We start from the raw sequence: 27,378 nt of genomic DNA, 5'->3' as shown, positions 1-27,378 counted from the left end.
CCTACAGGGGACATCCTTCCAGCTCAACATGGACTTTCCTTGCTACTGACCTTTGCCACCTCCTGCAGTCTTGGGTCTCTTCATCACTATGAGATTGTGCAGTGTTGACTTTTTGTCTCAAGTGTCCCACAGTCTTCTGTATGTCTCTGATGCCCCATGGAAGAAATGTCTCTCGGGATTAGCCTGAGTGCCTGCACTGCAAGTTTCTGAGAGTTGACCTGAGGTGTCTCTCATGGTTGGATTTAACTGTAACTGGAGCCAAATAAACCATCAAGAAGAATGAGTGACAGAAGCAGTAGACACTACACAGATGCACCTTATACACTGGCTTGGGACCTCTAAGTCAAGTGGCCTTGGGAAGCTGGGACACAGATGAATCATTTCCATGTTGGGTGGTGTGAAACTGGAGAAAAATGCCTAAGATGAAAGAAGCAGGGATTTCATCAACACAGAGGCCTCGCAAGTGGCCACTCCCAGAAGATTGAATGTTTCACAAACAAGGAATGTTTGTGGCCCCACAGGGCTCTGGGATGCAGCATAAAAGGCTGCGCTGCTCCAGGCTCTGCATCCTCGTCTCTGGCCTCCCTGTTCTCCAGGAACAAGGTAAGCCTGAGTCTGCTCCATCTCTCCCTGTGGGCTGAATGCTGTCATAGGGGCTGGGGACAGCTGGGAAGAGGGGGCTTTGTTCCAGCAGAAGGGGATCTGTGGGGCTCAGCCACAGCGGGATGTGCCCAGCAGAATTTGCACCTGCTGTGGTGTAACAAAATGTCCCAGTGCATCCCCAGACATCTCTAACAGCCATGTCTGTTGTGGAGATGGGCTGTGACCAGTCTTTCCACAGGGGCCATAAAGCCACTGTGCTGGGTCCTGTTCCTGAAATGGGGCAGCCTTACTGTGCTGTGCCACTTGGAAGGCACCAGGAGGGTGGTGGAAACTGTAGGCAGAGAGTTTGTTTTGAAGACCAAATGTTTCTCTGGAGAGAGCTGAGGGACAGAGAGACAGACTGATGCTGAGGCTGGTTGCCCCTCCCTGCTCTGTGTTGCAGCTCTGCCTCCTGCTCCAAGAGATGTCTTGCTGCAGACCCTGTCCCCCACGGCCCTGCGGCCCCTGTGGCCCAACGCCCCTTGCAAGCAGCTGCAGTGAGCCCTGCGTCGCCCGCTGCGCTGACTCCAGGGTGTACATCGAGGTCTCGCCCGTGGTGGTGACCATGCCGGGCCCCATCCTCACCTCTTTCCCTCAGAACACAGCCGTGGGATCCTCTCTGTCAGCTGCTGTGGGCAGCTCCCTCAGCACCTCGGGGGTTCCCATCTCTTCTGGGAGCTCCTTTGGGCTGGGGGGGTCAGGCCTGTGTCTGCCTTTCTCCCGCTGCGGTCAGATCTGCTGAAGCCGCCGCATCGTCGCTTTGTCCTTGGCTAAAGGGCCCATCTCTTTCCCTCCCTGGCCCCTGCACATGTGTACCTTGGTCTCTGTTCTCTGCCGCTGCTTTTGCTCCTTCTCATTAAAGCTTTTGTGCAGCATCACTGGAGAGTCGTGGTTGTTTGTTCTCCTCCTCCCTCAGCTACCATCTGCTCTGCCAGGGTGAGCACTGGCTGCTGTCCTGAGCTTACCAGCAGCTGCACCAGGAACTCCCAGAAATTACAGCGGAGCACCAAAGCCTCAGTCACTGAGCTTGGGTCTGTAAGGTGGAGATCATGGCCCTGCAGGGCCAGGTGCCAATTTGTGCCTTGTAAGACTTAAAAGAGATGTTTTGAGTAACTCATCAGTCCTGTCAAAGCTTCTTCACAAAATACAGGAAAATCCATCTTGACACTTCCATATTCTATTTGTGTTATGGGAACTATGTGGAAGAGCTGAGTACTTGGCTATGGAGTGAAAGGTAGAAAAGTAACCTTTCTATATTTGGACATAGGCAATGTGACTTTATCAGATTTCAATGGCAGAGTTAACTCTGTTAATTACTAAATGCAGAAATATAGAGATGAAAACTGCATTGGAATAATCTAGCATGATTTGCATGGAGGCAGGGAATGCAGAAGGGTAATGGTTCAAATAGTATAGATGCAAAATTGAAAAGGGTTAGACGGTTTAGCAGCACTTGATCATTGGTTTAATAAAATGATTCTATAGGAATTGCTTCACTTACAAAAATGTCTTAATCTTAGCTTTAAAATAACTTCCATACCACTATCAACACTCACATAGGCTGAGAGAAGTACAGATCTGCATGCATCTGTTTTGTGGGACAGGGGAGGCTGAGCAGAGAGGAAGGGAGGGAGCAAGGGCCAGCAGTGCCAGCATCAGGCCTGGCTGGGGCAGTGGCAGCCAAGGCCCAGGGGGAGCAGAGTGGCACAGTGGGAGCGTGCTGGGCCCGTAACCCAGAGGCTGATGGATGAAAACCATCCTCTGCTAGGGCACTCTTTCATAAATGCTGCCTTGCCCAACAACTTTTACCCTGCTTGGCTCTAGCTCTCTGGGCACTCCTGGCCTTCTTCTACCCTCTGCCCCCGCCACCTGGCACAGCCCACAGGTGGCTGTGGAGCAGCTGGCACAGCTTTCCCCACAGGGTCCTGTGCATCATGGGCACACAGGTCTTCTTCAACTCCCTACAAGCAGTTCAATCCCCAGCTTCCCAGCGTGTGCTTGACTCAAAGACCCGGGACCATTCTCTGTCCTCATCTGTTTACTGCTGTGAGCATTTATGGGGTGAACCAAGATCAGGGCTAAGCAGGTATTCCCAAGGGACACTGTACTGGCTAGTGGTGGCTGGGTGTTGGGAGTGGAGCGGACACAGAGTGCTGCAGGGTGGTCTGTGGGAAGAGGTCTTCGGGAAGAGGCTGCTGTGTGCTGCACACAGATGGTTCCATCTCCACATCAGACTGCTGAGCTATCAGCAGTTTGTGGCCTCCATGAAAACATCATGCAGAAAGGGTAGACAATGCCAGACAGAGAGAGGAGGAAAGAAAGGGTCAGGAACAGCAGAGAGAAGATTCATAACACCATGCTGCTTCAGTTACAAGAATGTTGAGTGAAGCAGACAAGCTGATCGTGGATAAGAGCAAGGAAAGGTTGTGTTTAATGTTTGGGGTGTTTTTGCTACTCACTATGCGAACCTTTTTCAGTTGGTCAAACATGAATTTCCCCAAGCTGAGTCTGCTTTGCCAACAACAGTTTTTGCAAAGCCATGTCCCAGTGTTTATTTTGTCATGGAAAAATTCTCATCTTATTTTCTATGCTTCTCATTCACTGAGGTGGAGCAGGAGTGAGCAACTGCGTGGGCAGTTGGCTGTGCTTACCCCACCTCAGATATGCACTCACAAATGCAGCTACACTGGCACAATGTGGGTGGGGAGCGATGTCATTACCAGTGTCCCCTAAAGCACTCACATAAACAAGGGAGACTGTCTGATCCTTTTCTTCTTCTCTGGCTGCTCAGGACGAAACACCTCTACTCTGTGGCAGTTTGTGGCAGTGCGCACAGAAATGGGATGAGGCAGCCTGTGCCTGGGGCTGGGTGCAGTTGAACTGCGGGAGCAGGCAGCACACAGCCGTGCAGCTGCGTTGGTGGTATAGTGGTGAGCATAGCTGCCTTCCAAGCAGTTGACCCGGGTTCGATTCCCGGCCAACGCATCCAAATTTTGCTGTCTCACCTGGTCCTGAATAGCAGCACGGAGGCCGCAACCTGTGCGGTGCCTCTGTAACTCTGGGTGACAAACCCCAGCTCCAGTCTGGCCCTGCGTTCCCTTCCATGAGGCACCTTGTTTTGATGGACAGGTTTCTGCTCATCTCTGGTGCTCCCCAGTACCGTTCCCAGGGAAAAATGTTCATACAGCACCAGCTCTTGGGGCCATGGAGGACACTCTGCTTTCACCAGCGGATTATTCCAGCTGAGGTGGCTCTGGGATTCTACAGGAGCTGGACGAGAGGGATTTTCTGTGTTGCTGCTGCAGCTGGTTGCACCTGGCAAGAGAAGTGTGCTGCTGTGGCATGGTAATGATGAAGACTGACAATGTGGTCATTGATGAGGACCAAGGCATGAACTACACTTCATGAGGGCAGTTATGCCATTTGGGGGTATAGTGGGAGGAGGTCTGCTCTTTATAAAATGTCTCAGTGTCACATTGGAGTGAAATTGCTCTCCATCTTCCTCCTTTTCCATCTCTGCAGTGCCAGCTGGTCAAATGCTTTGTCATTCTCCTTCAGAGGGGATGCTGGTACGTACAATGTCTGTGTTCATATCACAGAGTCATTTCATATGTAGGACTCTTTCTTGAAAACAGACTGTGGTACGTGTGGGAACTTCATTTGAAATGACCTGGTTAACAACCATGACTGCTTGGCTCAGACACCCTATATCACCAACCCACCTGTAAGGCTGCTGAGCTATTCTCTCCAGGCTCCAGCACCACAGTGATATGCTAAAGTTTACTGGAATTTAGTGTAATAATGTTTTTGGTAACGAAGGCATAAAACAGCCTAATTTCTCCTACAACTTATGGTTAAGAGAAACTGGTAGAAGTTGCTAAATTATTATCCATAAAATCTGAAAAATTGTGCCAATGTGTGAAATTCACAGTGACTGGAAAAGGGGAAATATAAGCACCATTTCTAAAAAGAGAAAAAGGGAAGTCCTGAAGACTTACAGGTTGATCAGTCTCACCTTGGTGCCTGGCAAGATTGTGGAAAAGATCTACTGGGAAACTTTGTTAATGTACATAGAAAACAAGATGAATGATCACAGACAACATGTCTTCCCTAAGGACAGCATTCATGTTCTTCTATTCTAGGCTACTGAGACAGAGCCTGGAGAAGGGCTGTGAGGGTGTCAGCATGCTCAGGGGAAGGCTAAGGGAACAAAAAGGCTCAGATCACCAGATGCAGAATCTAGAATTACACCATGGGACCTCCTGCAGAAGTCTTGTCTGCCCCCTTCCCTTTACCTTTTCCATGTCTTGCATCATCAAGTTCTCCAGCTCATTCATCAATGGGCTGTGTGTGCCTTCTGTCACATGGGTACTTACAGAAACCCTCCTTGTTGTCTTTGACATCCCTGACCAGATGCAATTCCATTTCAGCTTTGCCTTTCATAACTGCATTTCTGCATGCTCAGACAGAGCACGAAGATTTGAAAAATAGTAATTCTTAATTAGCTTATGCACTTTTGTCCTGTAAACTGCCAGCTAGATGCTTCAGGGAATATACCTCTGTGGCTAATCAAAACATTTCCACTCACACCCAGGCATGCACATACACGCACCACACACTGCAGGAATTCTCTGAGGAGACAAGCAGAGACCAGAAGCCCTGGAGGCTCAGGGGAGGATGATGGAGTAATGGTTCACAGCAATTGCAAAAAACCCCAAAATAATCTCAATATGAAAGGAAACTGCAGGTGTTCATTGTTTTATTTTGACAAAAGAGCAAAAACTAGAACAACCAGTTGTACTTTTAGAAATGCAGAACTAGAGCAAGGCAGAACCAATTTTAGTGTTATGCTCACAGGTCTTGTGTATTTATGAGGGTGGAAGCTTGCCAGGCCCAGCAGCATGACAGGCTGTGTGAGTCGAGCATGTGCATGTCCAACCACATAGCTGCAGCCCCTGACCTGTCAGGGACACTTCTGCCTGCCTGAATCCTGGATATGGACCATTCCCCAAAAGAACTGTGGCCTGGAGACAGCCCACACTGGAGCAGATTTATGCTGAAGGACTGCTACCCCAGAGAGGATGTACACTGGAGCAGAGGAAAAATGGGAGGAGGAAGAAACAGCAAAGGCAGACTGTTATGAACTGACCACAACTCCCCGCTGGGCATTAAAGGGAAGAAATAAAGGTTTCAGGAATCATAGAATCCTTTAGATTCCAAAGAACCTTTAAGATCTTCAAGTCCAACCATTAATCTAGCACTGCCAAGGTCACCAGTAAGTCATGCCCCTAAGTGTCACATCCACACATCTTTTAAATCCCTCCAGGGATGGTGACTGCCCTGTGTAGCCTATGCCAGTGCATGACAACCCTTTCAGTGAAGAATTTTTTGCTAATATCCAACCTAAACCTCCCCTGGCGCAACTTTAGGCCAGTCACTCTTCTCCTGTTGCTTGATGCTTGGGAGCAGGGCCTGGCCCCCACCTGGCTACGATATCACATCAGGGAGTTGTGGAGAGCAAGATCCTCCCTGAACCTCCTTTCCTCCAGGCTGAGCCTCCCTTAATTGTTCCTGGTGCTCCACACTCTTTCACAGGTCTGTTCACTTCCCTGGACATGTTCCAGCCCCTCAATGTCTCTCTTGTCATGAAGGGCCAAAACCTGACCCCAGGATTGGAGGTGTGGCCTCAGCAGTGCCCAGTACACAGGGACACTCATTGTCCTGGTCCTGGTGGACACACCATGACTGGTACAGACCAGGTGCCATTGGCCTTCTTGCCCACCTGGACACACGTTCACGTTCATCTCTTGTCAGCCAGCATTCCCAAGTCTTTCCTCTCCAGGCACTTTCCAGCCATTCTGCCCCAGCCTGGAGTGTTCCAGTGGTGTGACATAAGCATAGGACCTGCAATTCACCTTATTGAACCTCAAACCATTGGTCTTGGCCCATTGATCCAGCCTGTCCAGATCCCTCTGTAGAGTCTTCCTGTCCTCCAGCAGATCCATACTCCTCCCAATTTTGTCTGCAAATTTACTGAAGGTGCACTCAATCCCCTTGTCCAAATCATCAATAAAAATACCATGAAATGGAACCCATGAAAAAAGGGAAGGTAGGGGGAAGATGATGTGGTTTAGGTTTTGTTTCTTACCATCCAATCCTTTTTGATTGGCAAGGAAGTATTTTTTTCAAAAAAAGAGCAAAGGATTGCTAAAATAGCACAGGTCTCTTTGAAGGAATTTAATTTCATTTTTAAATTTCATTTAACTTTTTTACAAGGGGATGTCTTATGTTCTGTGGAGCTACAAGGAATCCATCACCTGGACAGTGAAAAAACAGTGACCTATTTCCTAAGGAACCACTTGTCAGTGCATCTCTTCAGTCTTTGCTTGAATTTCTGGTTCCTCAAGCTGTAGGTGATGGGGTTGAACATTGGGATGATAACTGTAGGACAGGGAAACCATTTTCATGTTGGATGAAAAATTGGCCTTGGGTTGCAGGTGAATGATGCCAGCTGTGCTGTGGAAGAGAGTCACCACCACCAGGTGAGCTGCACACATGGAAAAGGGTTGTCTCTGGCCCACATCTGATGGTGTCTGAAGAACAGCATGGATAACGAGAAGGTAAGAAATGTCTGTCAGAGAAAAAGGATCATCACTATTATGACAACAGCAGTAAAAATCAGTAGTTCAGACAAGGCTGTGTCTGCACACACCACCTTTAACACAGGCAAAACATCACAAAAGAGATGATCGACCATGTTTCTCCCACAGAAGGGCAGGGAGAACAACCACGTGGTGAAGCTCAGAACCACAGGGACATGAGAGTGAATCCAGACACTACAGAATAAGAGCTGGAGATTTCAGAGGGTATGGAATAAGAGCTGGAGATTGTACTGCCCCTGGCTGGTGTCTACTCTCTTCAGAGCCACCCTGATGGTCTGTGCTTTGCAGTTGTGGCTCAAACACATATATTTTTTCTCTTGCTGAACAGAGCTGGTATAGAGTCATGTTTTTCTCTCCAGTTCCAAGCCCCACAAAGACCAGTAGGCTGAGTGGGGGGACACAGTCAGTACAGCTGACTCAAACTGCCCAAGGGGATATTCCATACCATAGGATATTTTGCTCAGTAATAAAAGCTCCTGGGATAGAGAAGCAAGAGGGCATGGTCATGGTTAAGGTATTTGTCTTCATGGTTAGGTATGCGGAGCCACTGCTTCCTAGGAAGAGGCTGCACAACACCTCTTGATGGGAAGCAGTGAATTAATTTCATTTTTTGCTAGTGTGTACAGCTTTTGCTCTTGTTATTTAACTGCCATTACTTTGATCCATGAATCTTTTCATTCCCCTTTGCTTTTCTCCCCAGGGAAGAGGGGCGTAGGAAGAGGTAGGATGTTTATATTGTTGCAGACAGTTTAAGATTAAACGGAGTTACTTTGCATTTTGCAATTAACCCACTTCCTCATACAAGCAGTTTTCCACTTTTACTTCTGGGTTAAGTAAATACCATATTATTGTATAAACATGTCACCAGCAGACATGTATAAAAGATCCTAAAGATACTGTTTGTGGTGTTAAGCTTCAGGTGAAGCTTAACCTGAAGTTACCATTTCCCACACCCCCTGACACTGGCTTTCTTTGGACAGTGTGAATTTGTCCCCCAGACATCGGCAGTAGCTGTGGGCAATTAAACAAAGCCACCAAAGGCTGTATAGAAATAGCCCATATGGTGAATAAGTTAAGCACCTTTGTAAAGACATGTGGAAGGGCAGTGCCTGCTCCTTCAGGGGTACCTGGTCGTGGACCTTTTTCCATGTGGTAAAGGAAGATAGGAAAGAGAGAAAGCAATGAACAAGAATGTACAGGAACATGAATCTGACTGTCAAATGGCGAGGGAGACAGTGAGGAGAACCAAACCTGGGCTATCAATAATCCAATGAAGGGGAAATAGGGAGGAACAAACTGCTTTTGCCTGTCAGCAGTCCTTTGATTCGTGCCTGCTCTGAGGTAGTTGTAGGTGTTACTGTGGGCAATAGTGAGGATTAATTTCCTACTTTTTGTTTATTTTGTGTGGGTGGCTGTTTTGCTTCAAAAAGGATACAGGAGCCCCTGGAGTGACTTCTGACTGATGGCTCAAAAGAGAAAGGAAGGGCACTAAAGGTGAAAATGGGGCAAGGAAGACTGGAAAGAATATCAACCATGCAGGGAAGAGTTAGGAAAGCTGATGCTCAGCTGGAATTGGCTGGCAAGGAATCAGAGGGCAAGAAGAAGAGTTTCTAGAAGAACACTGACAGAAAAAGAAAGTCTAAGAAAAATACAAGTCTGAGGGTCACTGGGCCTCACAACTCAGGGCACTGAAAAGACTCAGGAATGCTGGGGTATGCAGTGACTTTTTTACTTTGCATTCTGGGAATAAGATCTGCCTCCGGGGCCCCCTGTCCCTTAAGCCTACTGGGAAAACATGTGGGAGCAAAAGCACTGTAAGAAAACCCAGATAAACCACTTAGATCAACAGCGGATATGAAAACTCATGAGACTGGATCAGAACTGCTTAAGCAGGGGAGTTGGAGTAGATGACCCATGGTGTTCCCTTCCAATCTGACCCAGTCTGTGATTCTGTGATTCTGTGACTTCACTCTTTGTGGTCCTTGAAAGGTCATGGTGACCACAGGAAGAGGAAAAAGGCAAACGTTGCCCCCCTCTTGAAAAATGGCAAGAAGGAGGAGCTGAGGAACTACAGTCTGACCTAGTATCTGGAAACACAAAGGAAAAATTCCTTCTGGAAGACATTTTGAAGGACTAGAAGGCAGTTTGGAACAGCTGGCATGAATACAAGAAGGGCAAGTAAGGTGTGTTCAATCTGGATGACTTTTGTGGTGAGGTAACTGGATAGACACGGGAAGAGAATAGATGTCACACACCTTAACTTGAGCAAGGCCTTCAGTACAGTCTGCTACAGATTCCTTACATCTAAATTTGGAAGACATGCTGTGGGCAAGTAGATAATAATGCCTGTGGTCAAGATTGTCAGGCTCAAAGTGCTGTGTGGTAAGAAGTCCTGCTAGCAGTTACTTTCTAGTGGTATTCAGGGCTCAGAACTGTGGCTGCTGCAGTTTATTTTCCTATCAACACACAGAGCAGGCAAGGGGGTGTCTGGGTAGAAAGGAACTTTGCAGAAAAAGCAGGTTTTGGGTTTCATCATCCTAGTCCCTAAGGCTGAGGCTGCCAGAGACCTTGCTTGACACAGGAGTTCATCCCATTACCTTGAAAATCCAGACTAAGTAAATTCAAGTTTGTTACATGGTTCAGTCAGGACACATGATCCTGGTTGGCTTGAAGGTCAAATAAAAGAGGGGGCACAAAGCAAAAGGAGGCAGCGCTGGGAGGCTCATCCACAAAATGGCAGCTCTGCCTTTAATACCCCTGGTGTTGCACCAGCCAAATACACATTTATAAGCGGTCACATATATTTCAACATTTTTCGTTATATATCTTCTTTGCCGTCCAAATGGAGACTTTCTTGCAACCTGATGGGAGGTGAGGTGTTGTCATGCCAAGACCCCCCAGCGACAAGCTCCCCCCCCGTTCCCTGCTGCCCCATGCAAGGGGCACAGGGACAGGGCCTCCCCACATGGCCCCGACAGCCCTGACTACCAGAGCTGTCTGCTGGCAACAACACAGATGCGAGAAGAGAGGATTAAAGGGAGAACAGGGTGTGTCCAAAAACAATTTACAACAACAGTTTCACATCAAAAGAACTTTAAACCTTAACAAAATTTCCCTTAACACACATAATATCCATTCTTAATTTGCGGGTGCCAGTCACCCGCCCTGCCCGGCCGGGAGCCACCGGCGCCCCTGCCGGCCGTGCCCGGAACTGCACCCAGGGGAAAGCGCCACAGGCGGGAGAGGCCGGGACTGGGCCCTGCCTCTGTTTGGTGCTGCTGCCGGGGCTGGGTGTTTGTGTTGTTGTACACACACACACACACACACTTGTAAAGAACTGATAATCCTTTCCCATATCTCTGCATGAAAGCCCCGTAATTTCAAAGGTATAATAATTCAGAACGAAGAGAGTCATATTTTCCATTCTAAGGGAGGTTCCCTCTTTCCTTGGCAGATACCTGTCTTTCAAACCAAGACAACGAAGGTGGAGAAACCACCTTCCTTAGGACCTGCAGTGGCCCAGTTCTTGGACCCAAAAGTGTCTCAGAGGTGAGAGGTCTGTTTCTTTGAGCATGGCCGTGGTACACAACTCAGTACCCCAGGGGTCAAGATACTGATGGTACAAGTCAGGAACATCCCAATAGAGTCGACAGCTTTTGGGGAATGGTCACCCCAGGACCAAAACACCAACCTCCCAGGGGTCCACCCCACTTTCTTGTGCTTGTTAGAAAGAGGCTGTGGGACTGAAGAGGCACAAAGTCACAGCCAGCAACCCCTCAGGGCAAAACATGCTCTGTGCTGGGTAAGCACTTGGTGATATCCTCAGCCTCTCCTCAAATAAGGAGCCACATTACAATGCTGACAGCACATCCTCTTTTTGTGCCTGAGTCCTGCTACTGACAGGGCTGCTGTGAACACAGTGGTGCTGTCTGAGGCAGGCACAAGGTGTGTGATGTGCTGAGTAGCCTCAGTCCCAGGCTTTATGTTCTCATCTAGGTTTTTTCCCAAAATATTTTTATCTCCCACTGACAGCAGTTTGGGAAACCATGCTCCCGAATTTGTGAGAAACTTGTGCAAAAAATCCACCCACCGGCCTTCTTATATGTTCCTCACAAGACGCTTGCCTGTTTTCCTAAAGTCTGATGGACGAGTGTTGTATACCACAGGTGAATGGCAGCTCCTATTCGGCAAGCCAAAAACCAGTAGATACCAGATTGGCTTTTTCTCCATTCTGCTTTGAGCAGCACAGTGGGGACTTCGCCTGTTGTTCCCAGGAGAAGGTCAAAGCTGTAACATGAAGTGGGGCACCACAGTGCGTTCATTCGTTATCCCCCGTTGTGGGGCTAACGGGGTGTTCCCATTTCCCTGCACAGGCTGTTGGTTCTACCGGCGTTGCGGGGCGAAATTCCAGATGTGCTTGTGGAACTAGATGTACCACAACAGCAGAGTGGCGCAGCGGAAGCGTGCTGGGCCCATAACCCAGAGGTCGATGGATCGAAACCATCCTCTGCTAGCGTTGTTTTTGCTCTCTTTTCTCGGGTGGTGGAGCCGTCTCCGCGCCACCAGGTGGCGGCGGCGTATGGCCGGCTAGGCAGGGCGCTACCGGCAGGGCCGGTTAGCTCAGTCGGTTAGAGCGTGGTGCTAATAACGCCAAGGTCGCGGGTTCGACCCCCGTACGGGCCATGTTGGTTTTTCCCGAATTTCAATTTTTTTTCCCCATCCGCTTCTCCTCTTTTTGGCAATGATAGTGCAGGGAAATAGCCTGTAGGAAAACAGGGATCCCGGCTGCACTGCTCAGCCCTGGCAGACGGTCCACTGGGAGAGCTTCTAGGCTCTCCCCTTGTTTTCCCTACTCCTGCTTTTGCAGGTGTTCATTCTAGTCTAAGGATAGACTTCACCACGTGCTTGTGGCAGGTGCAGCCGCTCCAGCAGCCCTCCAGACCTGGGACTGACCTCAGCCGTGCCATGGCTGGATTCAGGTGTGCAGCACTGACCATTGCACCTGCTGGTGCTGTGGAGGGGCTGAAGGTCAGACCTGGGCCTGCAAGGTTTATTGTGACCATCTGACGACAGGTAAGAATCAGCTGGGGCTGATGGAGCTTTGGTGGGCAGTGGAGTCAGCTGTCCTCAGAGAAGGACTGGTGGGATCTCCCCCTTTTAGTCAGGATGCTGCCCAAGGTCACTCTGCCAAGGTCAAACTTTGCACATTCTGTGTTACCCTTCTAAACTCTTGAGAATGCTGAAGTCGCTTGGGTAGTATGAATTTCACTTGACATCGCATATCTCTGTGCAAATATTGACAGAGCTTTAATTAGTTTGATTTGCTTATCTGCTTCAACTGCTTTATGAAATAAATCTTGTAAAATTATCTGTGGATTTTATAGCCTCCTTGGCAATGCTACAGTCAACATTGCCCATTTAAACAGTGACTAATTGTCAGAAAGTGCATCAGTCAGTGTCCTGCCCCTGATGAAGTGCCCTAAGAGTGACAAATGTCCATGTCCCCCACTTTCAGCCACCAGCAAGGCTCAGTGTGTAACCCCAGGAGGAACAGACTGTCTGTAATCCCAGACAGGTAGATGGGCATTAGATGCCGCACAGGCCATCATATTCTTATCCATTTTCCCACATTTATGGCTCCCCAAAATCACCTTGATCCCTCCTTTTCCCCACTTGTTCCTCTCCTGAACATCCCAGAAGCCACGATCTAAAAATGCTCTTCCCTTGTATCCCATTCCACGACCTCTGCCCCTAGCATATAGAAATAAATTATGGTGAATATGGTGAATATGGTGAATAAATTAAGTACCTTTGTAAAGACATGTGGAAGGGCAGTGCCTGCTCCTTCAGGGGTACCTGGTCAAGGACCTTTTTCCATGTGGCAAAGGAAGATAGGAAAGGGAGAAGGCAACCTGCAGAGTGGCCCCATTCACCCTCTGCACCCAACAAGAGCCCTGGGAGCAGCCAGGACAGAATCCCTAGTACAGTGGAGGTTCCCAGGGCTACTCCACCTACCCCTGCTCATCTTCATTCCAGGAGATGAGCTTTTGATCAAATAACCTAATGCTGTCTCATGGGTTAGGGCTCCCTGCAGCCCTGGCTGACCCTAACACCCCTCAAAAACACCCCACAGCCTGCCCTGTCCCTTCTAGTGTCCCTGGCAACCTCAGGGGACCCACAGCCCCCAGGACATTGAGCTGAAGTGCCACAGAGGACAGCCCCTGTCCCAAGGTGCTGTACCCCAGCCAAGCCCCACGTCACAGCATCCCCCAGCAGCATCTCCAGCTCTACAGAGCCTGGAGGGAACAAAGGCTGAGTTTATAAAAGGGGCTGAACAAGGGGTGGGGGGGGTTGATAGGGGACAGGGACATGGCTCCAAGAAGAGATGTCAGGGTTACAGTTGGAGTTCAGGCATGGGATGCAGCTCTGGGTTCTCAGGTGGGAGCACTCATGAGCATTGATATTCTAGAATATCAGCCTTCTTCCTTGGGTGTCACTTCCCTCCAGGGCTCGAGCCCATGGGACTGTATCAAGCAGATGCCCACAGAGGCCAAAGTCTGCTCTCCTGACACCCAGCATTGTGACCATAACTTGTGCCTGCCTACCTCCCCTCAGGCCTCTGAACTCCACCACCTCCGTTTTACTGAGGGGAGCAGCTGCACTTTGTTATCTGATCAGAGCAGGAGAAACCCAGACCTTGCAAATCTCATTTTAGCACCTGTTAAAGCAGGCCTGTGAGAGGTAGAATCTTGAGTTTAGGAATCACCATCTTACTCCCATAGAATGGAGGCACTTTCTCCTAATTAGGGATGTGGAATTCATTAACTGAGCTCCCAGATCCACTAGGAGGCACCCTACTGCCTGGAGACCCTCTGGAACCATGCATGGGAACACCTGAGCTCCAATAAACCCACTTACCTGTTTTAGGTACTTGTAAGTGTCTTGCCCTAAGTGAAGATGGAGCTGTTCCCTCCCTTACCTGGCACAACCCCCTCATCTGACCTGGCTCCTGAGGCAAAGGGGACTGTAATGCTTTGTAAATGAATAATCACATCAGCACCACTGGGAGGACTGAGCATGGGATTATGTCTTGGGAGATACCAGTCTGGTTTCAGGTGTAGGTGCTAGAATGCTGTCAACAGGCACATGGAGAAACAGGGCAAGCAAATGCAGGAACATTTCCTAGCAGTCTGCGTGGCCAAAGGAAGTTTTGGAAATAAGAACCAACAGCTCTGTTCCCTGTATTACAAATCATGTTTTTAGGTTAATACATACAACACAAACAGCCTTAACAAGAACAATTTATAAACATTGTCAAGCACCAAAATCCATCTGTTCCAAGGCCTGATTCAGGTACTGCTGCCTCCCCCGCTGCTCTTCCCACAGGCTGCTGCCTTCTGTGTCCGGCTGGCGCTCGGCTGCCGGGGCATCCTCTGTGCAGATCCTTCCCGGCTGCTTCTTTCGGCCAGAATCTGTGACCCACTGACAGCAGAGCTGGTTTTATTTCTCCCTGGATGAACAGATACATCCGTTAGTTTTCACATCCCAACCCAAGCATCACCACGCAGCAGCTAGGCACAAGCGTTCCCTCAGGAACCATGCAAGAGGCAAAATTCCATTAGATCTCACAAACACCTTCGGCATCCGGTGCAGAAAGCAAATTGGTGAATTCAGCCCAACAGGTATGGGTGCCACCAAACCCAAAGAAGTTACAGTAGAAGCATTTTTAACCGTCCTGAGGTTTAATCTACAAAGTAACCAGCCACTTTGTTCCAGCCATTCCACACAGGAACAGCAGCATAGCAAACAGCACTGCTGGAACACCGAGAGCTTCCAGTACCTCGAGCTGGGATAAGTGAAAGGATGTGCCAGTGTCCACCAATGTCTGAGACTGCTGCCACATCATCAGTTCACACACACTTCTCTCCATATCACTTCTGACACTCAGTGAGCAGATTTGATCTCTTATAATTTTTGGTGTTTTCAGGAAATCAGACTTCTACACAGGACTTCCAGATGTTCTTACTGCGTTCAGGAAGTGAGAGTTCCCCTCCTGGAGGCACAACTGATGGGCTCCAAGAGGCAGAGCAGGAGCAGGAAGCAGCAGTGGGTACAAAGCCAGAAGCTGAGGGAGGCAAGGGGCAACAGGATCCTGTCAGAGGAGAGAGTCACTACAAATGTCAGGAGGGGATAAGGGACACTGACTTTTCCTGAGAAGTAGGACTTACTTTAGGAAAGAGAATAAAAGGGACATGATGTACAGCTTTTACTAAAGACAGCAACCTCCATGAAGCATCAGAAAAATAAATAATAGCAACAAGGAAACAAAACAGGAATACAGTGGGCTATAGTTACATGCATGCAATTAAAATGAAGAGTGACATTTTGGCAACCATTCACAGTGCAACTTCCACAATACCAACAGCTGCTCTACACTCTACAGTCTCCATGGACACAGTCTGGAAATCATCTTGGATCACCTGTGCTATGGACAGTGCACAGTTATTCACCACTGTGGAAGAGGACTCACATCAATACTACCAGATAACACCTTGATGCACCAGAAAGACAATCTGAGAACTTCCAGGTAGGAGCAGGTGGCCATTATTAATCTGTAAAATTTGGGTGGCACAGAAATCCATTCACTTATCCCAGCCAAGTCAGGTGCTCTTGAAAAACTCTCTTCTTGTCAAGCACGGCAGTGATGTGCCAGCAGTCACCATCCCACCTCAGCCAGCCAGCCTTGCCAGCTGTGCTGTAGCTCAGGCACTGTAAGCAGCTTCACAAAAGCAAGTGTTGTTCATGAAAACAAACACGCTGCGCAGGGGTAATACGTGATCTCACAGTATCTGAGAGAAAAAGTGGCAGGAATAAAAGCATTATTCACCATGATGCTTTTAGCAATCCTGGACATGTCCCCAGGTGAATGTCCTCCCCCTTCTCACATGCAGCTGTCTGCTGAGAGGGCAGGTCCTCAGCCCATCTACAATTCCAGCTACACCCTTGGTACCCTTCAGCACTGCTGGAGTCAGGCCCTCAATGTTCTGACCCAGCTGAAACAACTTGGGGAGAAAGAGTCATTTGACTGAAGAGAAGCTGCACTCAAAGCACGTGCCCTCCATCCCCCTAGCCTTGAAATCGCAGTAAAACAAAGCAGTTAAACTGCATAAATACCCAGAATATTTTTGGAAGCAGCCTGTGCAGACCCGTGTACCAGATAAGGACAGCTTCTGAAGTGTGCAGGGACAGGCATGGTTTGTGCTTCCCTCAGTTACACTATCAGAGATAACAGATCCAATTACCACAAAGCACAAAAGCAGCTCAATGACCATAAACTCTCTAATTCAAGTACTACAGGAGAACAAAAGGAATTCACTGATATTTTCCTTGGTGACTGTCATGGTTTGACACTGGCCAAATGCCAGGCACCCACAAAGGCCATTCACTCACCCTGCCATGTTACACCTGGGCAGAGGAGAGAAAATTTAACAAAGGGTGCCTGAATTAAGGACCAGGAGAAAACACTCCAAGGGCAAAACAGGCTCATCTCAAAGATACAAAACCAGTTTCTTCCTAATAAAATCAGAGAAGTAAATTAAGGCCTTAGGAACACCTTTTCTTCCCCCAAACCCTCCCTCCTTCCCACTGAAAGCACAAAGAGACAGGGGGTGGAGGTTTTGCTCACTTCATCACCTAAAGTCTGCTTGGCTCAGGGACAGAAGCTGTTCCCCTGGGGGACTGATAAGAGATTTTTACCTTGAATGTGTCTGGCTGCCACAGAATAACTGCAGCCCAAACAGCCACGGAAGCAAGAGACAAGTCAAGAGAGAGACTAATCAAAACCTGCCTCCCCAAAGATGACCCCAGGAGCAGGAGCTGTTTATCTCAAGAGCCAGGCACAGTTTGGGAAGAATGGTATGTGCACACAGGCAGTCTGAAGCACCAGGGGAAGAAAGAAACACTGCCTTGTGTCAAGCAGGAGGCAAGAGATCAATCAGCTTTCGGAAAGAAAAGAACCCCAAAGATGCTTTCAGAAGTGGAAATCTAAAGCTCTTCTCTTTCAGCTTCCTCTCTACTCAAGCTACTGCTTCCCTCCAGGGATCCTTTCCAGCCTCTGAGCAGTAACAAGAACTACGGGTTTTTCTCTCCTTGGTAAATAAATAATAAAGACATAAATGTCTGTTGGTACATTCACTTGTAGCACAGTCAGGGATACCAGGGCTGCAACATTCCCAAGATATCTCCTGCAGCTTATATTGGCATCAACTCCACAAGATGTCCTCTTCTGCAACAAAGCTCTCAGATCTTCAAAGCTGCTGCCACATCTTCAACAGTGAATACAACCTGGGCTCCTCCCAGAGCTAAAACATCACCCAAGAGCCCAAATCATTCACCTCTCTTGCTCTTTTGATAAGTGGCTCCCTCAAGACTGCTCAGCAGAGCCACAGGAGCTTCTCTGCTATCACTGATCATCAGGAAACACATCAGCCTTTTCCCTAAAATTCTCACATGTCCCTGGCTGCTCCTCTTTTTGCTAGTTTTCACCACCACACCAGGGGTATCTCATTTTCTCTCTTTCTCTTGCACATAGGATTACAGAAAGAGAAGATGGGGAAGAAGCCCCTCACTCTTCTCTGAGAGCTCTATTGAGTCTGATTTTTTGAGTGTTTCTTTGGTAGGGTGGGAGGAAAGAATGAATTATCACTCAGTTATCATTCAAACTCGTATCTCATTACTGTGCATGCGACAAGTCTGGCATTTACAGGATTCCTCTAAATCCCTTTCCTTTCTGTCAGGTCTTGACTTGCAGAGCATGAAAAAGAGGGGGGGAAAAAAACCTCGATAATCAGCCTGAAAAGACTTATAGAAAAAATTATCCCAGTGCAGCATTTAGCTCAATGTCCAGCAGAGAGGAAAGCTCAGAGGCTGAGGTAATCCTGCAAAGCTCATGCAGGAAAAATGTGACAGGAGAGAGACCTCCATGGCCACCTATTCTGCTGGACTAGAGCACAGCAGGCTGTGAGCATTCCAGCCTAGACTTCTTGCAATTTATTCCTGGGTAAGGAAGAACAAATGAAAGCTGCTCGTCTGTTGTTTCTGCTGAAGTAGAAAAGGCTGCTTCACTACCCATCACCTGTATTTTGAGAGGATCAAAATTTATTAACACCTCCTGGGAGAGGAAAGGTACAGAAACTTTTAACTTTTAACCAAGGCAATTTCAGCCATCTAAGAAAGCACAGCTGAGAAATTTTTTGTCAGTTCTAAAATAACTGACATCATGATAATTACTGTACCAGAAGATAACAGAGGTCTATAAATTGAAGCTAGTTGGTTGCCTACAATACAGAACAAAAATATTCATTTTGGAATGTGAGCCTGGGGGGAAGGGAGAGGAACAGCACCAACTTCACATCAGGAATGCTCTGTGCACAGAACTCATCCCATGTGTTTACTGTGTCCATCATTTCACAAAACACGAATCAAGGCCTCTAATTCAAAAGGCTAAACTCTATTGTTTATGGCAGGAAAACTGGAGGGAGTCAGAGTTGCATAATAAGATCCAGGAGGCAACCTAACTGTTTGTCAGTGACTGTAGGAAATCTCAGTGGAGTGGTGTTGATGGAGTGCTGGAAAAAACCTGAGTATGAGCAACTAACTAAGAAAACCATGATCAGGACTCTATTAGTCCTTTAATTAGTCCTATATAAGTCACCAATAGGTAATTCTACAGATCTTTTTTTCAGATAAGACATGCAGACCACAAAGTGTCTGGGAATATTTTCACATGCAAGGCACACATTGCTACCACACAGATCCCATGGAAATATTTAATTTACAATTAAAGCATAATAGCCAGTATAACCCTCAGGAAAGTTCACTGTGTGATGTATATACCCCAGATTAAATAAACATAAGATAAATCCTTTGCATCTCCAAGGGGATTCCCTCTGCCATATCAGAGCTTCACACAGAATTCTCCTTGTCAGCCTTATCCTTATCTCCTTAATACAGAAGTCTACACTGCAAATCCCACATCAGGCTGAACCCTGAGATAACCCAAGGCTGAGTGGAAGAGGAATGCAAAGCAGCTGCCATGGCCAGGCAGCAGCACACAGGAGAGCTGACAGTCACCACTCCAAAGGCTGGGCACAGCTCAAGACAGACTGCACAAAGGGAAGGAAACGAGTGAGAAAAAAGGATAAACAGGGATGGATAAAAAACCCCAAAGATGGCAAGAAGAACACAGAAGAAGGACAAAGTTGGCAACAAGCTGTGTAATAAATCAAGGAATATTTAAGAAACAACCGAACAGCAACACTAACAATTCTGAGGCCTTTCCTGTATCTAAGTATTTACACAAGAAAAAAGTAGTTAAAAATGCAGGGGCAGAAAAGGACTTGTGACTGTCCACAGCACATTTTTCCACACAGACCATAAAAGGTGTGAACCTTTGGCAGCACCCATGGCTGGTGACGGGCTCAGTGTTTTTTCCAACAAGCACTGGAGCTTGTGAGAGTTTCCCTGGGCAGAGCATTCTGACCCCAGCTTCTTTCTCCCTGTGTCAATTAGTTCCTTGCAGCCTTAAAATCCACACATCAAGTGACAGGCCCACAAAGGAGTCAGGTTTTGAAAAGCAAGCTCATGTTAATAACACATTCAGAAGAGAAATTAGCTGGGGCAAACTTCAGGAAGTAATTTTATGGGAAAACACTCTTTCTGGAGAAGTGGAGAACGTGCAAAAAGAGGTTGGAGTGCAGAGAGTGAGAGAAGCATCAAAGACTAAGATCAGCCTAAAAAAAGAGCAGGGCATTGACATATGCCTGTGTATAGAGAGGTAGAAAACTGCAGGGGAATCAGCAGGGACTTGAAGGTGGGCTGAGGGAAACAGAAATCATAGAAACAGTATGTGAAAAAATGGTATACTTAATTACACATATGTCTGGTCTATGCCAAACTCAACACTGCTGTCCCTAACAGAACCCTCCCCCTCACACACACTGAAAGGATAACTGGGGAATTCTTTCTATTTCAAACCAGCTCCTTCCCTCCCAAATGAAACGCTGAGGCACCATTTTGAACGTAGCTTGAATTAAGCTGCATCCAGCTAAATATGCCAGATGGATGCTCCAATACCCACACACAGCAATGTGCAGGCAGCTGTCATGGATTCAGGTACCAGCCAGCACAGAATGCCATGGCTGTGTTCTGTGGGAAAATACAGAGCTACTCATTTCAGCCTCCCTGAAGCTTCATCACCACAAAAGCTGGAATAACTACAGGGCACCCCCCACCACCAATAGTGCTGATCAGAACTGCTGCATCACCTTATTTCAGCTGTTTTTAACAGCCTCCCTGCACCAGGATGTGCTGGGAAGCCTAAGCCAGGATCTCACTACTGATACAACTGGAGCAGAGCAGACTTGGGTGATCTTTGGTGAGACCAGGATTCCTTCAGCCACTTGTCTGCTTTCTGCCAGGGGAGGGAGTGCAGGGGCTGAGCTGAAAGGCGTGAAGCAGCTTGAGGAGCCTGCACAGGACAATTGCTGCTCCTGTTACAAGCACAGAGCTTGGGCTGTCACCACAGACAAGTCCCAGTGGTGCAGAAGAGGCATCTCCCCTGACCAAATGCCTGGTGCTGCACGGAAGCTGCACTGTCCTCCTCTTAAATGGAAGCAGCATCTTCCAATAAGAGATTGCAGAGCCAACAGCAGGTAGCACTCAGGTTCCCCTTCTTTACAGCAGCTCCTAAAGGGAAAGGAGGCAAGGCAAGGCAAACAGAACACTCCTGCAGAACAGAGCCAGCACAGAGGCCACCCCCAGACACCCTATGAACACTTACCCAGCTCCTGAAGGATGGACTTGGACTGTGCCCAGTGAAAGAGAAGTGATTCTTTTTCAAGTTGAAGGATGGTAAGTTTAGATCAGGTATTGGGAAGAAATTCTTCCCTGTGAGAGTGAGGAGGCCCTGGCACAGGTTGCCCAGAGAACCTATAGCTGCCCCATCCCTCAAAGTGTCCAAAGCCAGGTTGGATGGGGCTTTGAGCACCCTGGGATAGTGGAAGGTGTCTCTGCCCATGGCAGGGAGTGGAATGAGATGAGCTTTAAGGTCCTTTTCAACCCAAACCATTTTCCTCTTACAAGGAGGACTGGACAAAATACACCCTTCATATTAACAGGATTTACCAGCACTTCTTACACTCACAGAAATGAAAACACAGGACTAAAGTTGTGATAAGCCCCTGCTGAGGTTAAATTCTGCCTAAAGCATTTTGTGAGCATTACCTTTTCAATGATAATTTTATTCAGAAAGGAATTAGCTGATGTCAGTGGCTGCTGTGTGACAGCAAAGTCACCTGAGCCGGCAGAAACTAAAAAGAGAAGCTTTCATTCAAAGTGAGTTAGGGCTCTAATTTAATACAAGCTTACAGAAAACAAAAAAACCTGACACAGCTGGGAAGACCAAGCCTTCTGACGAGGTACAGAAGAGCTGTCCATCAGAATTTGGTCAGAGACGAATGTGAAAAGAAAGAGGAGGCCCAAGTGCCTCTTCATCACCATTACCAAGCAACAGCTTGCAAAGAGGGCAAAATCCAAGCACAGCATTTAATGTTTGACCACATCTGCAGCAAAACTGTGGCTTGATGGGCACAATCTTCCTGTTTCAGCAATTCCAGTGCATTAACTTGCACCAAGGACAGATTTTAACCTTGGGAAATAAGGCAGCAATCTACTAAACTGGCCACTGAAAACCAAACTAATACCAGAAATATTTACCATCTTTCCCTGAACTTCACTACACTTTGCCTTTGGTTCCATGGGCTTGTCCCAGAGCACTCCAGGATATCAACATGTCAATTTTAATGGGATACTACAAAGAGAAAAGCCTGGCTGGACACACTAGGACTGAAATCTGACTCAGATCAGGAAAAGCTCTGTTAAAGAAGCAAAATGAGCACCAAATTAAGCTCTCAAGACAGCTACTAACTCCTGCAACCTCAGCCTCTCTAAGGTGCCTGCAGCAGGGTGGTAGAAGGCAACAGTTAAGGGCACATCAACTCTGCCTTTGGAGCTCTGGCTTTTCCTCTTGAGAAACTGAATGCTGATTAAAAAACAAGTGGCCATTGGCGTGTCTCAAACCTGAGTGAGCCCACTACTAGCTAAGATTAGCTCACAGCAGTAGCTCAGTGCTAGGAAAAAAAAAGCCTCACCAGTCCAGAAAGTGGCACTCAAAGAGCATACATGAGAGAACAAAAGCTGCTCCACATTACAGACAGACAGGAACAAAAACCTCAGCAACATTCCTCCATAGTCTGAGGAGCCTCTAACAGCTGGAGCACCAAAAAGAGAGAGCAAAATTTAACAGCATTTTTTGTTCAAAATCTCTGCACTTTTGGGATGTTTCCTCTCAATGTGGTATCAGAATGGCACACTGCTTCACCCTTGAAAAAATCCAAAATCTCCCATTTTGTTTAGGAAAAAGTAGTCAGACAGGTGTCTTCCCTTGCCCCTGTGCATATTCAGAGTAATTTCTCAGTCACTCACACAACCACCTTCTCTACTGGGAATTCCTAACCAAGAGCATCTCCTGAGAAAGGGAAACCTGTTCATGCTGAGTCTAAGGAGTCCTGGACACTTTATCCACACAGCAAACTTCCTGAGCTCCCCTCAGCTGCTCAAAGAGGGCATTTTCTCCTTGAGCTCTGCCATTATGAAGGTGCCAGATTGTGGCATCAATCCTTTACCCCAAAACTGACTGATCTTCAATTTAATCCCCCTCTCAACTTCTGAGAGGATTTGCAAGTACAGCCAAGAAGATAAACATGCCCAACCACCACTGCTGCTCCTTTCTGACACTTTTGAGCACAAGAGAAATGAACTTTTCCACTGTGAATCCAGGTTCAGTGACAGCAGACTTCAGTTACTTCTCTTTAAACCTTTTGGAAGTAATCCACAGAGCTGGCAAACCAAAAGTCACTTCAGGGATGAAACAGAAGTTTTATTAGAACTGGTTAGGAATAAGGTAAAATTATTTATATATATATATTTATATATATGCCACAAGTTCAGGACTATGGTTGTTATTGTCCATGGAGATTATAGTGAGATAAATGCATTCAAAAGCAGTAACTATTATAGCTAACAGTCCTCCACAGCCTTCTACTTCATCTTCCCAACACAAACACCATCTCTAGAGGATGGAAACCGCTGCACGAGTGTTAGAAGCCACCATGTACATGGGGATAAAGGCAGCAACACAGCTCTCCTCCTTTTCCAGGGATTCCTCATGGCCCGGAAACTTTAACTTTTTTTGAGTTATATACAAACAGAGCAGTACTAAGTCATATTGTAGATTAAAGTTTTCTATTAGGGGCTTGGCGAGCAGAGCCAGGAGACTACAAAACGCAGCACAAACACTGCAGCAACCTCCCCGCGGGCCCTCGCTGCCCATAAACGATGGACACAAACCGGGCGGGCCGGGGCTCCCCCCGGGCCGGGGCTCCCACCGAGCGGGGCTCGCTCACACCGAGCGGGCCCCCCGGGCCGAGCCGCCCCCCGGGCTCAGCCGAGCCACCCGCGGGCCCCTTCCCGCGGCGGGCCGGGCGCGGGGCAGCGCCAGGCGCGCTCCGGGCCGCGGCGGCCGCAGCGCGGGGCCGGGGGGCGGCGGGCTCGGGCCGTGCTCGGAGGGCTCCGGGCGGGAACACCGCGGGGAAGGGCCCGGGGAAGGGCCCCGGGAAGGGCCCGGCGCCGCCCCGCGCCCGCCCCGCTCCGCCCCCGCCCGCCGCGTACCTCGGGTGTCGGCGGGGATCGGCGCCGGCGCGGCGGGGCCGCCCTCGGGGCCCGGCGGGAGCCGCTGGCCGGCGCACATCGACTTCAGCACCTGGAACACGGCGAGCGGCGCCACGTTCATGCGGAGCAGGTCCAGCAGCACCCTGCGGGGAGACACCGCCACCGGCAGCGCCCGTCAGAGGGGACTCCGGCGGCACCGGCGCCTCCCGCGGGGGCCGCCCTCGCCGCTCACCGGAACACCTCCGGGTCCAGCCCGCTGCCCGCCGCCTGCGCCAGCTCGAACAGCTCCGCCTCCTCCGCGCTCAGCAGCTGCTTCCTCCGCAGCCGCGTCTCCGCCATCGGCGCCGTGGCCGCCATTCCCGCCGCCCCCTCCGACATGGCTGCGCGGCCACGCCCCCACGCGCGCCGGACGGGCCACGCCCTCAGCCCGGCCACGCCCCCCGGCCCGGCCCTGCAGTTCCCGGCGCGGCCGGCAGGCGGCAGCCGCGCTCCAGCCGCGCCCCGGCCTGGCGGGGCCGCAACGCCCGCGGGGTGACAGCGTCCGGTGTGGAATGTCCAGTGTGCGGTGTCCAGTGTGCGTGTGCAATGTCCAGTGTGCAATGTCCAGTGTCCGGTGTGGAATGTCCAGTGTGCAGTGTGCAGTGTGCGTGTGCAATGTCCAGTGTGCAGCGTCCGGTGTGGAATGTCCAGTGTGCGGTGTCCAGTGTGCGTGTGGAATGTCCAGTGTGCAATGTCCAGTGTCCGGTGTGGAATGTCCAGTGTGCAGTGTGCGTGTGCAATGTCCAGTGTGCAGTGTCCCATGTCCGGTGTGGAATGTCCAGTGTGCGGTGCGCAGTGTGCGGTGTCCGGTGTGCAATGTTCAGTGTCGGGTGTGCGGTGTCGGGTGTGCAATGTCCAGTGTGCAGTGTGCGGTGTGGAATGTCCAGTGTGCCTATGCGGTGTGCGGTGTGCGGTGTCCAGGTGTGTGGTCTCCGGTGTGCAATGTTCAGTGTGCAATTCCAGTGTGCAGTGTCCAGTGTGCGATGTGCAGTGTGCGGTGTGGAATGTCCAGTGTGCGGTGTCCAGGTGTGCGGTCTCCAGTGTGCAATGTTCAGTGTGCAATTCCAGTGTGCAGTGTCCCATGTCCGGTGTGCACTGTTCAGTGTCCGGGTTTCCCGTGCCCGGTGTGCGGTGTCCCGTTTCCGCCCCGCTGCCCTCCCCGCGGCCTCCCCGCTGCCTCAGAGCAGGGCAGGACCCAGCAGGGCCACGCAAAGGGCGGTGCTGCAGCTGCGGGTGCGGAGATGCTGCGGGGACTCGCGGAGGACCCGCGTGCTCGTCCCAGCTGTCCCCTGGGCCGGGCAGCAGCTGCCCCGACCGCGCTGCAGCCCCCGGGCCTAGAGAGCATCTGGCCCTGCATGGGGAAGAAAACTGGAAATCTGTGTCTTGAGTCGCACCGTGGGGAACAGCTGGCAAACTGGGATTGAAATTCCTCTATCTAAATGGAAATGAGCTGTCGCCAGCAGGGAGGGATGGTCCGTCACTGCTGTCCCCGGCACAGCACACACAGCCCCCGGAGCTGCGGTGTTAATGGAGAGCAGAGCAGAGGAGTCACTGTGTCCCCCTGGCATTGCCATGAGAGACCCCATCCCATCCCTACACCAAGCCACTGGAGACAAATGCTCCCACTCCACATCCCAAACAACCCGTGAGTCTGTCAAAAGGTGACCCAACCTTGTGCCTCAATGGCCCTGCATCGTGGCTGGGATGTTTTGGGAAGGGGCACAGCCATACCACTAGCAAGGCACTGGGATGGTCTCACCTGGAAGATCATAGAATCCTAAGTTTGGGTCAGAAGGTCTTCTAGTCCATCCTCCTATTGTCAACAGGGACATCTTCAATTACATCAGGTTGCTCCAGGCCTTGTCCTACCTGGCCTTGAATGTTTCCACACATAGGACCTCCACTCTAAGCAATCTGTATCACGGTTTTACCACCCACATTGTAAAATACTTCTTGTATCTAATCTAAATCCATGTTCCTTTAGCTTAAACAATCTCCCCTTCTATGTGCCTGAGCATGCTGGTTTGGAGACAGTCCTCCAAAACTGTGCAAGGAAAAGCAGAGAACTGTTCATAGGTGTAAACTTAAAATTAGGTGGAGGCATCCAAGCAGAGATGTCTTGGGATGATTTCCAAACAGGAGCAAGTGAGTGGTTTAGGAGGATGCTGGGAACCATACTGAAGGGACTGAGGGTGGTCTCCAAGTCAGAAGCTGAGACTTGTCCTTTGGGTCAAACATTTTGTCTTTAGGAAGAGATCAGCGAGGAAGCGTTCAGCTGGGTCATGTCTGTGCCAGTGCACACGTGTGCTATGTATGGGCTACCCTGCACATTCCACTGGCAGCCCAAAGGGATCAGGAGCAAATTTCTCTCCTTTGCTCTAAATTCTGGCAGCTGAGCTGTTATCTGATCCTCCTGTAGACTGCTGTGGTTGGAGGCAAAACACAGGGCACAGCATTCTCAGGGATACTCAAGTAACTTAAGCATCCCTGCTAGGGCTGGGGTTTCAAACTAAGCACTAGGCTTGGGCTTCAAGGAACTTCTCCAGGCCAGCAGGGCAAGAAAAGGGCATGGATAACAACGTGAGGGTTTAACCCAGTCCCACAAGGATCAGTTGCTGGTTCTCTCCAACCTCTGAGGTGCTTAGGAGCCTTCATGGCTTGTGCTGGGAATGGGTGACAGGAGGCTTGGCACTAACCAAGGGGCTTCATTTCTAGCAGGTGGGAGACATTAAGGACAGAATTCAGTGAACACACCCAAGCTTCCCAGGTGAGCGAGCTCCAATTCTGCCCTTTATCAGTCTTTTATCCCTCTTGGTTGCCTCCATCCTGCAAAACTACGTATTTTCATAGAATCACAGACTGGTTTGGGTTGGAAAGGACCTTAAAGCTCACCTTGTTCCATGAGCAGGGACATTTTCCACTAGACCAGGTTGCTCCAAGCCACATCCATCCTGGCCTGGAACACTTCCAGGGATGGGGCAGCCACAGCTTCTCTGGGCAACAGGAGTTGTGGTTGCCAGTGCCAGGGCCTCACCAGCCTCTCAGCCAAGAATTTCTTCAGATCTCATTTAAACCTGCCCTCTTTCAGTTTAAAACCATTCCCCTTTGTCCTGTCACTCCAGGCCCTTGTCCAAAGTCCCTCTACAGCTCTCTTGGAGATCCTGAGGGCACCAGAAGGGGCTTTAAGGTCTCCCTGGAGTCTTGTCCTCTCCAGGCTTAACAGCCTGAATTCCTTCAGCCTGTCTTC

At 49.3% G+C, this 27,378-nt stretch overlaps 1 protein-coding gene, 3 non-coding genes and 1 pseudogene across 4 annotated transcripts; 3 read left to right on the top strand and 2 right to left on the bottom strand.

Annotated features, from left to right (window-relative positions):
• The first annotated feature begins 3,555 nt into the window (after positions 1–3,555).
• On the top strand, positions 3,556–3,627 carry TRNAG-UCC (transfer RNA glycine (anticodon UCC)). The gene has a single exon. It is a non-coding gene; the product is annotated as a tRNA-Gly (tRNA).
• A 3,328-nt stretch (positions 3,628–6,955) lies between these two features.
• On the bottom strand, positions 6,956–12,367 carry LOC134558759 (olfactory receptor 10A3-like; annotated as a pseudogene).
• Positions 11,746–11,817, top strand: TRNAM-CAU (transfer RNA methionine (anticodon CAU)). Its single transcript has one exon. It is a non-coding gene; the product is annotated as a tRNA-Met (tRNA).
• On the top strand, positions 11,914–11,987 carry TRNAI-AAU (transfer RNA isoleucine (anticodon AAU)). Its single transcript has one exon. It is a non-coding gene; the product is annotated as a tRNA-Ile (tRNA).
• Positions 12,368–14,539: 2,172 nt separating the features above from the next.
• On the bottom strand, positions 14,540–24,501 carry LOC134558788 (mitotic-spindle organizing protein 2B-like). The gene is made up of 3 exons (XM_063413013.1): positions 24,325–24,501; positions 24,093–24,235; positions 14,540–14,814 (listed from the first exon to the last, which is right to left on the bottom strand). The coding sequence occupies exons 1-3, from the start codon at positions 24,468–24,470 to the stop codon at positions 14,654–14,656; spliced, it is 450 nt and encodes a 149-aa protein (XP_063269083.1). The 5' UTR covers positions 24,471–24,501; the 3' UTR covers positions 14,540–14,653.
• Positions 24,502–27,378: the final 2,877 nt, after the last annotated feature.

The sequence above is a fragment of the Prinia subflava genome, chromosome 15, assembly GCF_021018805.1.
Source record: "Prinia subflava isolate CZ2003 ecotype Zambia chromosome 15, Cam_Psub_1.2, whole genome shotgun sequence".
In the NCBI taxonomy this organism is placed as follows: Eukaryota; Metazoa; Chordata; class Aves; order Passeriformes; family Cisticolidae; genus Prinia; species Prinia subflava.
The sequence above is the reverse complement of the archived record's forward strand: the minus strand, read 5'-3'. Positions and strand labels throughout refer to the sequence as shown.